This window comes from Pongo abelii, chromosome 3 (genome assembly GCF_028885655.2).
Source record: "Pongo abelii isolate AG06213 chromosome 3, NHGRI_mPonAbe1-v2.0_pri, whole genome shotgun sequence".
NCBI classification, from domain to species: Eukaryota; Metazoa; Chordata; class Mammalia; order Primates; family Hominidae; genus Pongo; species Pongo abelii.
In genome coordinates, this window is record NC_071988.2 from 131,385,669 (window position 1) to 131,402,422 (window position 16,754).

Consider the following 16,754-nt stretch of genomic DNA (forward strand, 5'->3'; position numbering starts at 1 on the left):
TCTTCTTGCTGCATTATCCTATGGCAGAAGGTGGAAGGGCAAGAGAGGGAGAGAGAAAGATCAATCAAACTCGCAGCCTCAGGCCCTTTTATAATTGGCATCAATCCATTTCTGAAGGTGGAGCCCTCATGACCTAAGCACCTCCCATTAGACCCCACCTCCCAGCACTGTTGCATTGGGCATTAGGTTTCCAACACATGGGCTTTGGGGGACACAATCAAATCATAGCAAACCTGAAGTAATTTTCCTGAGCATAATATTCTAGGTTGGTAATTATTTTCCTTAGCATCTAGAAAACATTCCTGCATTTATTTAACATGTATTTATTGAGCCCCTATTATGTTTCAGGCGCTATTCTAGGTGCTGGGGCTACAGCAGTGAACCAGACCAAGTCCCTGCCTGCTCCTGGGGAGTATGCGCTTTAGTGGGAGGAAATGAAATGGCATTTGTACAAATTGTATGAACATAAGCTTTCATTTCTCTAGGGTAAAGAGCTAGGGGTGGGATTACTGGGTCACATATAAATGTATATTTAACTTTATAAAGAACTGCCAGGCTGGGTGTGGTGGCTCACGCCTGTAATCCCAGCACTTTGGGAGGCTGAGGTGGGTGGATCATGAGGTCAGGAGTTCAAGACCAGCCTGACCAACCTGGTAGAAACCCCGTCTCTACTAAAAATATGCAAAAAATTAGCCAGGCTTGGTGGTGTGCACCCGTAATCCCAGCTAGTCAGGAGGCTGAGGCAGGAGAATCACTTGAACCTGGGAAGTGGAGGTTGCAGTGAGCCAAGTTCACGCCACTGCACTCCAGCCTGGGCGACAGAGCAAGACACCATCTTAAGAAAAAAAAAAAAAAAGAACTGCCAAATGTTTTCCAGAATAGTTTTACCATTTACATTCTTGCCAGCAATGTATGAGAATTAGTTGCTTTTTGTATTCTTAGAGTTTCTATGTCTTTCTGTGTTGCACCTAGGAGAGTTATTGTCCAATTCATTCGTTTTCTATTGACTTTATTCAGACTAGAATTTAGGCTATTAAGCTGGGTTTTTTTTTAGATGGAGTTTCACTCTTGTTGCCCAGGCTGGAGTGCAGTGGTGTAATCTTGGCTTACTGCAAACTCCACCTCCCAGGTTCGAGTGAGTCTTCTGCCTCAGCCACCTGAGTAGCTGGGACTACAGGCCTGCACCCTATATCCAGCTAATTTTGTATTTTTTGTAGAGATGGAGTTTCACCATGTTGGTCAGATTGGTCTTGAACTCCTGACATCAGGTGATCCACCTGCCTTGGCCTTCCAAAGTGCTGGGATTACAGGCATCAGCCATTGCGCCCAGCCTAAGATGGGCTTTTTACATGTACATAGACCTTTTTTGTTTCCAGGAATTCTAATTAATCATAGTCACTCATTTTTGTTTTATTTCTACCAACTTTAGTATCATAATTTCTTGTTCATTTTCTGGAAGCCAGTTATCCCTTTTATCTTTGTGAAGACACTAAATATAATTTATGTTAACATCAGTTTTGGAAGACTCTTATTTTTATTTTCTCTAAAGTAAATTAATCTTCAAAATAAATGTGTTGTTTTTTTTTCTTAGCATTTAATTCCTCATGTATTCAAATTTTGGATTACAGATTCTAAGTAGGAATTTATCCTTCTTTCTGCACTTACCCTTTTCTGTCTAGTAATTTTATATTGCCTCCAACTGGATTCCTGTGGCCTGAGCCAGCTCTTAAATTACCAGCATAAGATCCCTGTCCTGAATGTTATAGTGATACTTAAGATCATAGATCAGCCAGGTGCGGTGGCTCACGCCTGTAATCCTAGCACTTTGGGAGGCCGAGGCAGGCAGATCATTTGAGGTCAGAAGTTCAAAACCAGCCTGGCCAATATGGTGAAACCCCATGTCTACTAAAAATACAAAAATTAGCTGGGTGTGGTGGTGGGCGCCTGTAATCCCAGCTACTCGAGAGGCTGAGGCAGGAGAATTGCTTGAGCCTGGGAGATGGAGTTTGCCATGAGCAGAGATCGCACCATTGCACTGTAGCCTGGGCAACAGAGCAAGACTCCCTCTCAGGAAAAAAAAAAAAAATCATAGATCAAGTTCTCAAACTACTAGAAGGCTTAGCTTGATCTTCACATGGGCCGCTTTTAGTCTCCTGCCAATAGAATGTCAAACTCTCAGTTACTTCTTGTTTTGGACTATTAAAAGATAATTTTCAGGAATAGGTAAAATCACAATGCTCATATGGGTTACTATGATCTGTCTCTACCCACGGAACACTCTGGCAGCACATGTGTGGATATTTTTCTCATACCAACAACCAATTCTCCAACTTTCCAAACACCATCTGGGTGTCCTACAATTTAAATCAATACTGACACTATCTACCTGGAGTTTTAACATCAGATCCCACAAGTTAATAGCTTAGTCCCACAAGACTGCCCCACTTAAGATGCAAATTATAAGTCCTGGGCCTCTCATGTTTCTCACAGGAGGCTGTAAATCAGGGGTTCCCATGACCCCCTCCTCAACCTCAGCTATTTACTAAAATTGCTCACAAAACTCAAGGAAACAACTTTACTTATGCTTACTGGTTTATTATAAGGATATTCTAAAGGATACAGCTAAACTGTTGGATTAAGAGATACATAAAGCAAGGTACAGTTTGTGTGAACATAGTTTTCACTGTTGAGAGGTCCCAAGCCCAGAAGCTTCTGTCTCATGAAGTTGGATTATGTCACCCTCCCAACATGTGGTTGCATTCACCAACCTGAAAATTCGCCGAACCTCATTGTGTAGGGACTTTCATGGAGGTTTCATCATGTGGGCATAATGGATTTTATTAACTCAGTCTCCAGCCTCTGTCTCCTTCCTGGAGGCTGAGAAGATAGGACTGAACATTCTAGGCTTTTAATCAAGGTTTGATCTTTCTAGCAACCAGCCCCATCCTGAAGCCATCTAGCATCCCACCAGGAGTTACCTTGTTAAAACCACAGAAACTCCAATCACTCGGGAAATTCCAAGGGATTCAGGAGCTCTGTGGTCAGGAATAAAAAATACTTCATGGTTAAAGAGAAGCCCAAATCATCTTTTGCCCTGATACCAAATTCCATTTAAAGGCAGTAACGCTTGACCAGGCACTAAAATTTGGAATTCAGAATGATTCTACGCAGAAATTTAGCATGTTGCCGCGAAGCCTGGGGCAGCAGGGGGTGTGTATGTGGTGGTGGGGATTGTGGGGAGGTTGACTAAAGCCCAGCTTCTCAAAGTGTGGTTCTCACCCTTGAAACTTCAGTTTACCTCTGGAGCTTATTAAAAATGCAAATCCTCACAAACTGACCTTTTAGATTAAAAATCTCTGCGTATGGGGTCCAGGAATCTGTGTTTTTAAGGCTTCCAGGTGATTATTAGGCATGCAAAAGCTTGAGAAAGCCCTGCTATTTTTCTCAGGCCACTCTGCCTTCTTTCAGCATCTTCTGGTTGTCATGTGGGTGCCTCTATCTTGTGGGTGCTACAGTTACTGCTTCAGTAGTACACCTGAAACTTTATCAGTATATTAAATGATACTTTGTAATCATTTTATATTGCCTCCAACTGGATTCCTGGATTCTTGCAGGCATTATCACCAATGGCATTTAGGAACCTGACTCATATGTCTTTAGCATTATACAGACTCTAGCATAGAATTTGATAGGTAACGTGTAGAAAAAAATCTGGAAGGATACATGCCAAACCACTAGCAGTGGTTACCTCTGGGGAGACTTCCAGGATTATAGAGAAGTAAAGGGAGGGGCTCTTTTACTCTCTACCTTTTTTTTTTTTTTTTTGGAGACAGGGTTTCCCTCTGTGGCCCAGGCTGAAGTGCAGTAGCTACAATCTCGGTTCACTGCAGCAGCCTCCTCCTCCTGGGCTCAAGCAATCCTCCTGCCTCAGCCTCCCAAGTAGCTGGGACTACAGGCGTGTGCCACCATGCCAGACTTTTTCTGTAATTTGTGTAGAGACAGGGTTTCACCATGTTACCCGGGCTAGTCTCGAACTTCTGGGCTCAAGCAATCCATCTGCCTCAGCCTCCCAAAGTGATGGGATTATAGGCATGAGCCATCATGCCTGGCCTACTCCCTACCTTCGTGTATTTGACTTTTATGCATGGAAAATTATCTGTCTCATTATTTTTATAGAAGAATTTTGATAGAGAATTCTGATGTGTCTCATTTTTATGTAGTTTTGCTAAAAGTAGTAGACGGTATTGTAATATCCATTATCTACACTTGGAGAACTTCTACCTATATTTATTTATTGAGAGTTGCATCTATTTTAAGACATCATCTGCCTTTTTCTTCTCATCTTAGTAGTGAGCTACATTTTTAGAAATAATGCTCAGGCCGGGTGTGGTGGGTCACACCTGTAATCCCAGCGCTTTGGGAGGCCGAGGCAGGCTGATCACAAGTTCAGGAGTTTGAGACCAGCCTGGCCAACTTGGTGAAACCCCATCTCTACTAAAAATACAAAAAATTAGCCAGGCATGGTGGCAGGTGCCTATAATCCCCGCTACTTGGGAGGCTGAAGCAGGAGAATCACTTGAACCCAGGAGGTGGAGTTTGCAGTGAGTTGAAACTGCACCACTGCACTCCAGCCTGGGCAACAGAGCAATACTCCATCTCAAAAAAAAAATAATAATAAAAAATAAAAAGCTCAAATGAACAGTCTTAATGTAAAAGACGATGTTGTGTTGACATTTATTGCCTATGTTGTGTTTAATACTAAAATATGTATTTGAATGTTTTGTTTTACTTATTGATGAGGTTCTTTTAATTTTGAGCATAATGGACCCTCACTTGGGTCAGTGTCATCTTTATTTTTTGAAACAGTGAACACACTTTTAACCACTGATTTATTATTTTAATAGTGTACCCTCAAATCCTGAAAAATTTAAAAATGCAGTTTATAAAAGAATTATTCTTTGCACAATTACTGGCAAACTTATTGTTAATAAACTACTGTAAGGTGATGCATTAAAAAATCTGGATCAGTATCATACAGCCACCGTGTTGTGACTTTGGTACCAATTTCTCTGGTACAAGTCCTTTTGAGTTCCAAATGCCTGTGAACCAATTCCCCAATGCCTGTTCTTTCTACTCCCACAATATTTTTGTTCACACAGTGCACCATGATATTATTCGGTCTTCATTAAGCACCAGTGCAATTGTGTAAACACAAACACCAATGCAAGCCCCCAAAACATGTTCCGTGGTGAGGTGGTCATTCAGATGTTGTAGACTCAGCACTGCTGTCCAATAGAACTTTCTGTGATGATAGAAATATGCTATTCCTGCGCTTTTGCTTTTCAGTGAGATAGCCATTAGGCATAGGGAGCTTTTGAGCCCTTGAAATGTGGCAAAGGTGACTGAGGTTCTGAATGTTTGTGTACATAATTTTTTTGTGGTTGCTGTTTATAGGAGACAGGGTCTCACTATGTCGGCCAGGCTGGTCTTGAACTCCTGAGCTCAAGCAATCCTCATGCTTCGGCCTCCCATAATGCTAGGATTACAGGCCTGAGCCATCGTGTCCTGCCTGTACATAATTTTAACTAATTTAAATAACCACATTTAACAAGTGTCTACCATATCGGACAGCACAGATCTAGAGCAGTGTTTTTCAAACGCTAATGTGCATGTGAATCATCTGAGGATCTTGTTAAAATGCAGACTGGAATTCAGTAAATCTGGTCTGAATCTGTGATTCTGCATTTTTTTTTTTTTTTTTTTTTTTTTTTAGACAGAGTTTTGCTCTTGTTGCCCAGGCTGGAGTGCAATGATGGGATCTTGGCTCACAGCAACCTCCACCTCCCGGGTTCAAGTGATTCTCCTGCCTCAGCCTTGCGAGTAGCTGGGATTACAGGCATGTGCCACCATACCCGGCTAATTTTGTATTTTTAGTGGAGACAGGGTTTCTCCATGTTGGTCAGGCTGATCTCGAACTCCTGACCTCAGGTGATTTGCCCACCTTGGCCTCCCAAAGTCCTGGAATTACATGTGTGAGCTACCATGCCCGGCCCGATTCTGCATTTTTAATTAGCCCCAAGATGCTTCTGGTCTGGGGACCGCATATTGAGAAGCACGTATCTAGACTAGATATATCCATTTGTTTTAGATTATTACCTGAAAGGAAATACTGAAAGTAAAAATTCTCAAGGAACTCTAGGATTTTCAGGGGGCCTCATACCCCAATTTGGGGATCCCGTCCTGGTGTGCTACTGCTACAGCATACATAGTAGCAGGCAAGCATATAGCCAGGAAGGTTCAGTGAGCTTGCCAAAGGCTCACCCTGGGGATGCCTGACAAGTTGAGTTTTTCCTTATGTTTTTCGTATAGTATTAAAAATAATCTTACGGTAAAATAAAGACACTTATTTCATCTTTCCCACTCTTTTTTTTAAAAAAAAACAAATTAATCTTTCCTTCTTGTAGGTTTTATGTGTGAAGCTGTGTGGAAATGTGAAATACTACCAGTCACACCATTATAGTACCGTGGTGCCACCTGATGGTAAGCTTTCTTACCATTTATTTGATACACATGTTAATTGTTTCCCTTTCTTCCAAATAAAGAGCTGCGAGAGTTTCGAGCAGAATAGACTTTTCTTACACTATCCCCATCCCACCCCACCCCGATTGAGTTCACTTCCACCTTTTTGTGCTCCCATAATATAGCTGCTGTCTTTTGTCAAATTTCCACCTTAGCAATCAGAGAAATTAGAGATGATAAGCAATAGTCGGGTGGGCGTGGTGGCCTGTAATCCCAGCACTTTGGAAAGCCACGGCAGGCGGATCCCTTCAGCTCAGGAGTTTGGGACCAACCTGGCCAACAAAGCAAAACCCCATCTCTACAAAAAATACAAAAATTAGCCAGGCGTGATGACACATGCCTATAGTCCCAGCTACCCAAGAGATTGAGGTGGGAAGATTGCTTGAGCCCAGGAGGTAGAGGCTGCAGTGAGCCATGATCGTGCCACTCTAGTTTGGGCAACAGAGTGAGACCCTGTCTCAAAAAGAAAAAAAAAAAAAAACAAGAAATAGTTTCTGTCCTCAAGAAAACTAGAACTTAAGTGTTTACCTGGGAAGACTTTTTTTCTTTGTCATGTAATCAGGGTCTAGCTGTGTCACTCAGGCTGGAGTGCAGTGGCATGATCTCGGCTCACTGCAACTTCTGCTTCCCAGGCTGAAGCCGTCATCCCAGCTCAGCCTCTTAAGTAGCTGCAAATACAGGCGCACACCACCATGCCAGACTTAATTTTTGTATATTTTGTAGAGATGGGGTTTCGCCATGTCGCCCAGACAGCTCTCAAACTTCTGCGCTCAGGCAGTCCACCAATCTGAGCCTCCCAAAGTGCAGGGATTACAGGCCTGAGCCACCATGCCGGCCACCTGAGAAGACTTTAAGCCGATAATAAAGTGTGGTACGTGCTACACTAAAATGTTATAGAATGGTAGGGAATATGTAAACTGTAGTATAATGAAGGCATTATTGGAGTAATACAAATTTTTACAGGACTTCAGAGGCTTGTGAATTTCATGTTTGAGCATTCCTTCTAGAATTCTTGTATTTGTGTTTTTTTTTAAAGTAAATTTTACCCATTTTTTTTTCTCTTTTTCCTTAACAGAAATAACAGTTAGTTATAGACATGGCCTTCCCTTGGTAACACTTACCTTGCCATCTAGAAAAGAACGTTGTCAATTTGTAGTCAAACCAATGTTGTCAACAGTTGGTTCATTCCTTCAGGACCTACAAAATGAAGATAAGGGTATCAAAACTGCAGCCATCTTCACAGCAGGTATATATGTATATAATTTTACAACTTTGTCCCAGGGTTTCTGTCCCTCCTGAAATTTTGTTTGGTTCTTTACTTTTCTAGAAGGAAGTACATTGTTTAATTCATTAGATAATAAATGGTTGGTCTTTATTCTTTCATTTTTATGCATCAACACTATTTAAAAAACTGTTTTGGCCTGGCGTGGTGGCTCACGCCTGTAATCCCAGCACTTTTGGGAGGCCGAATCAGGCGGATCACCTGAGGTCAGGAGTTCGAGACCAGCCCGACCAACATGGAGAAAACCCGTCTCTACTAAAAATACAAAATTAGCCACCCGTGGTGGTACATACCTTTAATCCCAGCTACTTGGGAGGCTGAGGCAGGAGAATTGCTTGAACCCAGGAGGCAGAGGTTGCAGTGAGCCAAGATCACGCCATTGCACTCCAGCCTGGGCAACAAGAGCAAAACTCCATCCCAAGAAAAGAAAATAAAAAAAAAAACTTTTAACTTCATTGAATGAAAAATTAATGGAATAAATTTAATGTAAATTTCAGTTACTTATTTTATAAACTTAGCCTTAAAGGTTTTTCGTGAGAAAATCTTAGTGGCATAGGCATTAGCATGCAATTCTCAGCAAAATTTGAATAATTAGAAAACAAAATGCAGTTTTAATTAAAATAAGCCAGTGAATAATTAAAGTACACAAAAAATTTATTCACCACTGTTATAAAGCAATTACAGTCTAGTATGTTTTTTGGCAGAATTAGTTCTTAGGAAGAATATACATTTTTTAAAAAACCAGAAGTATGTCGTCATTTAGACATTTAAAATTTAGAATACAGTTTTTATGTTCTCATAGTCTGAAATGGTCTTAGACCAACTGCTTCTAAATAGAATAAAGAAATATTTACCCTATCCCACTATATAGCAGCTGCAAATATAGATAAATTAATAAATTTGCATTATTTTCTTATGATATTAAATACTTAGAATAAAGTTATTTAGGTTCATGATTACTGTTGCCGTTTTGAAAGGGAAGTAAACATACTTTTTCCCTATCTGAGTTCCAAATTAATTAAAAGATAGAGAAGTTGGAAAATGGAGATTAATTGATTCATTCAAGAAATATTTATTGAGCACCTAATGTATGTCAGGCACTGTTCTATATGCTAGAGGTAGTGCAGAGAACAAAAGGGATAAAAACTCCTGCCCTTATGGAGCTTATATTTAGGAGGAGAAAAAAACGAGATAAATTATGTATTATGTTAAATAGTAAGTGTTATGAAGAAAAATAAAGCAGAGTGTGGAAGATGTGTGTGGGCAGGGGTGGGCTTGATAAGATTACATTTGCACAAAGACCTGGGGGAAATGAGGGAGGGAGTCACATAGAGGGAAGAGAGCTCTGGGCCGCACGCGGTGGCTCACGCCTGTAATCCCAGCACTTTGGGAGGCCAAGGTGGGTGAATCACCTGAGGTCAGGGGTTTGAAACCAGACTGGCCAACATAGCAAAACCCCTTCTCTACTAATAATACAAAAATTAGCCAGGTGTAGTGTTGCATACCTGTAATCCCAGCTACTCAGGAGGCTGAAGCAGGAGAATCGCTTGAACATGGGAGGCGGAGGTTGCTGTGGTCCGAGATGGCACCACTGCACTCCAGCCTGGGTGACAGAGTGAGACTGCATTGAGGTGGAAGCCTACTAGACAGTGACCACAAAGGGGAGGGAGCTGGGAGAAAGGAGGAGTTCTGAGAGGTGGGGAAGGGCAGATCAGGAAAGGCTTATTGTAGGTTGTTGTTAGGACTATAGATTAAGATGGAAGGGACGTTTCTTCCTGCTAAAACCTTGATCAGAGAATAAGGTTTTAGCCCTATGGCACAATGGGCTTCCTAATATTTCATCCTTGAACTAGACAGACATTTCCCCCAGGCACAGGAACACTGGAATGTCCATGGGCATTTTCCACAGGGGCAGGGCCCTCTTTCTAAGCTTCTAGGGGCAGGCAGACCCAAACCTGGAAGTCAGAAGGGCCTGCACTGAGCAGTGCTTTCCTGGTGGTGTGTACTCAATTAGTATTGAAGTGAATGAAATAAGAGAGGTTAAAACGATAGATGTTTACCCTGCTTATTTCTAAAAATAAGGTTAGTAGCTTTGAAACAGAAAGCACAAAGAAAGAGAATAGAAGTCTTAGAGAAAAGGGACTCTTTGGACTGAGTGCAAACACCCTATCGGGGTTTAAATTGATACCCAAGAATACATGAAAAATTTAACACTGTATCACTAGTGCTTAAAAATGTTTCACGTCAGTCTTTTGCTATTCATACCTTTGTATCAAGGATAATGTAGTATTTCAACTGAGAAATCATATTCAGTGGATGTCTTTTTTAGTAAGATTTTAAGGAGCTGGTTTGAAGTCATTTACATGTAAATTTTTAAATGACACTTGGAAAGATAAAGCGATTGGTGTGTTGCTGATTTTTTTTTCTTCTTTTTAAAAGACTCTGTGGGTGGAATTTGCCTGCATTTAATTTGGGCTTGAAAAGAGTGTTCCAAGCTTGTCACAGTTTTGCCCATTGTGTGGGTTGAATTATTTGGCAATTTTTTGGAAAATGATCTCACTGCAACTGATGAACAGCAACCCAAACAGCCAAATTCTAGGAACAGACACAGGTGCAGACTTGATTTGCAGTCTTCTAGAACAAAAGAACTATAGGGAGGCAGACAAGAGGCAGCAGCCAGTTTCTTTGGGATGTTACTAGTGTTAGTCCTGTCATCACACATATTAATGTAGCTAAAATAGCTCTGGTTGAATGTAACCAAATGAATGTCAGGCCGGGATTTGAAAATACGCATCCAGCATTTTCCTGGACTTAATTTCATGTAATTATATGTGAACTATTCTGAAGGGAAAATGATAGAAAAAGAAACCTCTACCCAGCACCAATTTTTTGCTTATTGTTCAGTGAATTTGCTTTCTTAACACCTGGATTACGTTAAAGTTTGGTTCAAAAATATAACAAAACCTAGGCTCTATGAGAAGCTGTGCAAAGCACATTGTGGTTAAAATTTTTCAAGACTTTTTTTTTCCTGAAATACTCCTAGGATATTTGAAATTACTATTAGAATCTCTCCTGCCTCTCTCCCCTTCCACAAAATAAACCATACAGTGCAAATTTATTTCTTAGGCATTACGTTCATTATTGTCCTCACCTCCTTGACAGTTTGCCTCTTCATTTTTTTCAAGCTTGAAAGGGAAATGAGCCCATGTGGTGATAGTTTGTGGTGCTATTTAGCTACTAAATTTTTAACCACCACAAATCAGTTACCTCTAATAATTAAAAATAAGAGAAAGGCAGGGTTTTTAAATAGTTATACCCTTATGCCTACATGTGCCAGTCAGAAGCTTGGCTGTAAGCAGCAGAATGGACTCTGGCTAAGCAGAGGAGTATGTCAACAGGTTGTCATGCTGGAAGTGGCAGAAGACAGGCCCGGAAGAGGGCAGGAACTAAGAGAAGACACGAGCAGAGACCAGGTTAACCCAGGAACCACCTGATGGGCTCTGCTGCCTACACTCCACCCCACCCCCAAAACTGTCACCTGCCACTGCTCTGGCCTTGCTGTGAAGGGTTTCCACCTCCCCTGAACCTTTGCATGACCCTCCACAGATGCAGTTTCACCAAGGGCATTACCTGGATTCCAGCACAGCTGACAGGGTGGAGAGGGAGTGCCTGTTTGTTCCATTTCGTCCAAGGAAATGGGAGGTAGAGCAATAAAGGAGGATTCCCCTCAATGGGAATAGTGTTTGGGTTTGGGGACACCCCCCACAAAAGTAAATTGTCCACTATTATATTGTAAAGACCTGGGTTAGTAATTTTCTCTGTGTTGGAAAATGGTTCTTACTGTTCTAAAACAAAGACATACTCATGCATGATGTTTTTCTTTCAGATGGCAACACGATTTCAGCTTCTACCTTGATGGATATTTTGCTAATGAATGATTTTAAACTTGTCATTAATAAAATAGCATATGATGTACAGTGTCCAAAGAGAGGTAAGAAACACAGCTATCCAACTATTACTTTTTTTTTTTTTTAGATGAATTCTCATTTGCTCTGTTTCCCAGGCTGGCGTACAGTGGCGTCATCATAGCTCACTGTAATCTCAAACTCCTGGGCTCAAACAATCCTCCCACCTCAGCCTCCAGAGTAGCTGGGACTACCCGCATGCACCATCATGCCTGGCTAATTTTTTAACATTTTTCTAGGGATTGGGTCTCCCTATGTTGTCCAGGCTGGTATCTTCACTTTTACCTTTAGCTGTGAGGTTTCCAGAGGGAGCAAAGTTTATGTTAAGAATCTTAAATTTATCAGATGACCAAGAAGTCTTTGGAAAACCAGTGTTTAAGCTTTTCCAGCAGGGATATAAGTGATCACCTACAGTTGCCTAGCAGGGCTTTTAGTCCCATATACTCTTTTTAGACTTTCAGGATTTTACTTTAGGATCTTGAATGCTTAACCAACATTATTGGGTTAAGAGAGAGGTAGGCCTGAAAATCAAGAATTCAAGTATATATGGTTGTATAGCTCTTAACTCTTGTAAAAAAAAAAAAAAAATTTTATTATTTAAAGCAGTTTTAGGTTCAAAGCAAAATCGAGCAGAATATAGAGAGAGTTCCCATATGCTCTCTGCACCCCACACCCTTTACTATCAATATCCCACACCAGACTGGTATATTTGTTAAAATTGGTGAACACACTGACACATCATTGTCACCCAAAGTCCATAGTTTACATTAGGGTTTACTCTTGGTGTTGTATATTCTATAGATTGTGACAAATGTAGAACTACATGTATTCATCATTAATGTACATAATGTAAATAATTATCTTGTTTTTATTAATCTTTCTTAAATGTATATGTAGCTTACATTTATTTTAATATTTAACATTAAAAGTGTCTTGGGTCTTTATTTAGACGTTTGGTGATGTTTTTATGACCAGAAATATACTGTAAGAACCTAACTCTTGCTTATATCAATTAGCCTATGGTAAAATTGGTTTCCTTATAGTTGTTTCATTTAAAGTTGCAGTTTTCAAGAACCTGTCTATGACGTTAAGAATTATACAGAATAGGGCCAGGCAAACTCTACCAAACTCTACCAAAATTCAAGGATGCTCAAGGCCCTGATACAAAATGTTTGTTATATTTGCATTTAACCTACATACTCCCTTCATATACTTTAAATCTCTAGATTACTTACAATACCTAAGACAGTGTAAATGCTGTGTAAATGGTTGTTATACTATATTGTTTTTTCATTCATTTTGTTGTTGTTGTGTTGTTAATTTTTATTAGATTTTTTTCCCAAATATTTTCAATCCATGGTTGGTTGAGTTCACAGATGCAGAACCCACAAATAAGAAGGGCCGATTGTATAGCCTTTTCAGATTCGCTTCTTTCTTTTTTTGGGCGGGGGTGGGGGCGCATGGTAGTAGGGCCAGGGACATGAGAGAGCAAGGAAGAGAAAATAGGATATTTAAGAAAGGGGGTACAACAGGGAAAATATTAAACAGTGAGAGAGAGGAGTGAAAAAAGGGGGAGAATGGGAAGACAAAAAGGAGAAAGGCAAGAGGGGAAAGAAGAAGGGGGAAAGGAAGAGAAAGCAAAGAGAAGAAAAGGGAGTGATAAGGGAGGAGACAAGAGGCAGTAAAGAAGAAAGTGAAGAGGAAGGCCAGATTGGCTTATTTCACTTAGTAATATGCATTTAAGTTTCTTTCATGTGTTTCAGAGCTTGTTAGCTCATTTCCTTTTAGTGCTGAATAATAGTTCATTATCTGTATGTACCACAGTTTATTCATTCACCTACTGAAGGACATCTGGGATACTTCCAAGTTTTGGCAATTATGAATGAAGCTGCTATAAACACACATGCGCAGGCTTTTGTTTGCACGTAGATTTTCAAATCATTTAGTTAAATACCCAGGAGCATGATTGCTGGCACATATGGTGAAGAGTGTTTAGTTTTGTGTAAAACTGTCAAGCTGTCTTCCAAAGTGGCTGTACCCTTTTGTGTTCCTACCAGCAGTGAATGAGAATTCCTGTTGCCCCATATCCTTGCCAGCAATTGGTGGTATTAGTGATTTGGATGTGATGTTCACCATTGTAGTAGGTGTGTAGTCATTGTTTTAATTTGTAGTTTCTTAATGACGTATGATGTTGAGCATCTCTTCATATGCCTATTTGCCATCTATGTCTTCTTTATTGAGGTGTCTTTTCAGATCTTTGCCCATTTTGTGATCAGGTTGTTCATTTTCTTTTGAGTTCTTTGTATGTTTGGGATAACGGTCTTGTATCAGATATGTCTTTTGCAAATATTTTCTCCCAGGCTATGGCTTGCTTTCTCATTGTCTTTCACAAGTTGAGGAAATTGCTCTCTGTTCCTGGTTTGCTGAGAGTCTTCATTGTGAATTGGTGTTCAGTTTTGTCAAATCTTTTTCTGCATCTATTGATATTATCATGTGATTTTTCTTCCTTAGTCTGTTGATGTGATGGATTACATGAATTCATATTCCAGTGTTGAGCCTTGCATACCTGGATAAATCCCACTTAGTTGTGGTGTAGCAATCTTTTCAGACATTGTTGTATTTTATTTGCTATTATTTTGCTGAGGATTTTTGTGTCTATATTCACGAGAGACATTGGTCTGTGGTTTTGTTTTCTTACAGTGTTTTTGTCTGGTTTTAGTATTAAGGTAATGCTGGCCTCATAGAATGAGTTAGGAAGTATTCCCTCTGCTTCTGTCTTCTGAAAGAGATTACAGATAGTTAATATAGTTTCTTCCTTTGATGTTTGGTAGAATTCACCAAGGAAATCCATCTGGACCCGGTGCTTTCTGTTTTGGAAGTTTATTAGTTATTGATTCAATTGCTTAATAGGTATAGGCTTATGCAGATTGTCTATTTCTTTTTGTGTGAGTTTTGATAGATTGTACCTTTTAGAGAATTAATCTATTTTATCTAGGTTATTGAATTTGTGAGCATAGAGCTGTTCATAATATTTCTTTATTTTCCTTTTAATGCCCATGGGACCTGTAATTAAATCCTCTCATTTCATTTCTAACATGAGTAACTTGCTGTCTCTTTTTTTCTTGATTAACCTGGCTAGAAGTTTATCAATTTAATTGATTTTTTCCAAAGAACTAGCTTTTAACATCATTGATTTTTCTCTGTGGGTTTCCTGTTCTCGATTTCATTGGTTTCTACTCTATGTTTATAATATACAGTAGAATATATAATATGTTATGTAGAGTATATTATATACTCTATATAATAAATATTCTATATTATTTCTTTTCTTCTGCTTGCTTTTCATTTCATTTGCTCCTCTTTCTCTAGTTTCTTAAAGTATAAGTTCAGATGTTTAAATTTTAGATGTTTATTCTTTCCTATTATATGTATTCAATGCTATAGATTCCCCTCTGAGCATTGCTTTCACTGCCTTCCATAAATTTTGATAAGTTGTATTTTCATTTTTTAAAAAATATTTTAATTTTTTTTCTTGTGATTTCTTCTTTGACCTATGTGTTAGAAGTACATTATTTAATATCTAAGTATTTTGGGATTTTCCAGCTATCTTTGGGTTATTGATTTTTAGTTTAATTCCACTGAGATCCTAAAGCATACATTGTATTTTTCTTTTTTTACATTTACTCATGTGAGTTTTATAGCCTTCATTGTGATCTGTCTTGATGAGATGTTCCCTGTGAACTTGAGAATGTGTATTTTGCTGTTGTTGGATAGTCTATAGATGTCACATTTATCTCAGTTGATTGATGGTGCTATTGAGTTCAACTGTATACCTCCTGATTTTCTGCTTGGCAGATCTGTCCATTTCTAATAGAGGAATGTTGAAGTCTGTAACTGTAAACATGAATTCATCTATTTCTTCTTGTAGTTCTATTCATTTTTGTTTTGCCTCATGTACTTTGATGCTGTGTTAGGAGCATACACATTAAGGATTGTTCTGTCTTCTTGGAGAATTGGCCTTTTATTATTATGTAATGTCTCTCTTTACTCCTGGTAGCTTTCCTTGCTCTAATGTCTGTTTTGTCTGAACTTAATATAGCTATTTCAGCTTTCTTTTTATTAGTGTTAGCATAGGATATCTTTCTTCATCCCTTTGCTTTTCATCTATATATGTCTTCATATTTAAAGTGGGTTTCTTATAGACAATATATAGTTGGATCTGGGTTTTTGACCCACTCTGACAAGCTCTATCTTTTGATTGGTTCATTTAGGCCATTGACATTCAAATTGATTACTGATATACATAATATCTACTATATTTGCTACTGTTTTCTATTTGTTGCCACTGTTTTTTTTTTTCCTGTTTTTGTCTTCCACATTTGTTCTGCCTTTTTTGGTTTTTAATTGAGCATTCTGTATATTTCATTTTCTCTCCTTTTCCAGCATATTATTTATACTTCTTTTTTTAGTGGCTGCCTAAGAGTTTGCAATGTACATTTACAACTATTGCAAGTCCACTTTCAAATAACATTATATTGCTTCATGGCTAGTGCAAATACCTTATAATAACAAAATAATCCCAATTTCTCCCTCATACTCCTTGTCTCACAGCTGTCATTCATTTCCGTGATTCATAAGCATAGGTATACTAAGCATACATAGTCAAAACAAGTGTTAGCATTATTCTTTTGAACCGACTGTTATCTAGTAGATCAATTAAGAATAATAAAAATAAAGGTTTTTATTTTACTTCCACTATTCCTTCTCTGATTCTCTTTCTTTCTGTAGAGCTAAATTTCCAACCTATATCATCTTGCTTTTCTATGAAGAACTTCTTTTAATATTTCTTGCAAGGCAGGCCTGCTAGCAACAAATTTACTCAATTTTTGTTTGAAAATATCTTTGTTTCTCCTTTACTTTTGAAGAAT

General features: G+C 39.1%; 1 protein-coding gene across 1 annotated transcript in view; it reads left to right on the forward strand.

Annotated features, from left to right (window-relative positions):
* The window catches only part of MCUB (mitochondrial calcium uniporter dominant negative subunit beta), a 121,362-nt gene that overhangs the window by 87,000 nt on the left and 17,608 nt on the right, over positions 1-16,754 (forward strand). Inside the window, exons 2-4 of the mRNA XM_002815053.5 lie at positions 6,465-6,540; positions 7,655-7,825; positions 11,748-11,852. Of these exons, the coding sequence (XP_002815099.2) occupies positions 6,465-6,540; positions 7,655-7,825; positions 11,748-11,852 (352 nt within the window). The remainder of the gene's footprint in view (positions 1-6,464; positions 6,541-7,654; positions 7,826-11,747; positions 11,853-16,754) is intronic.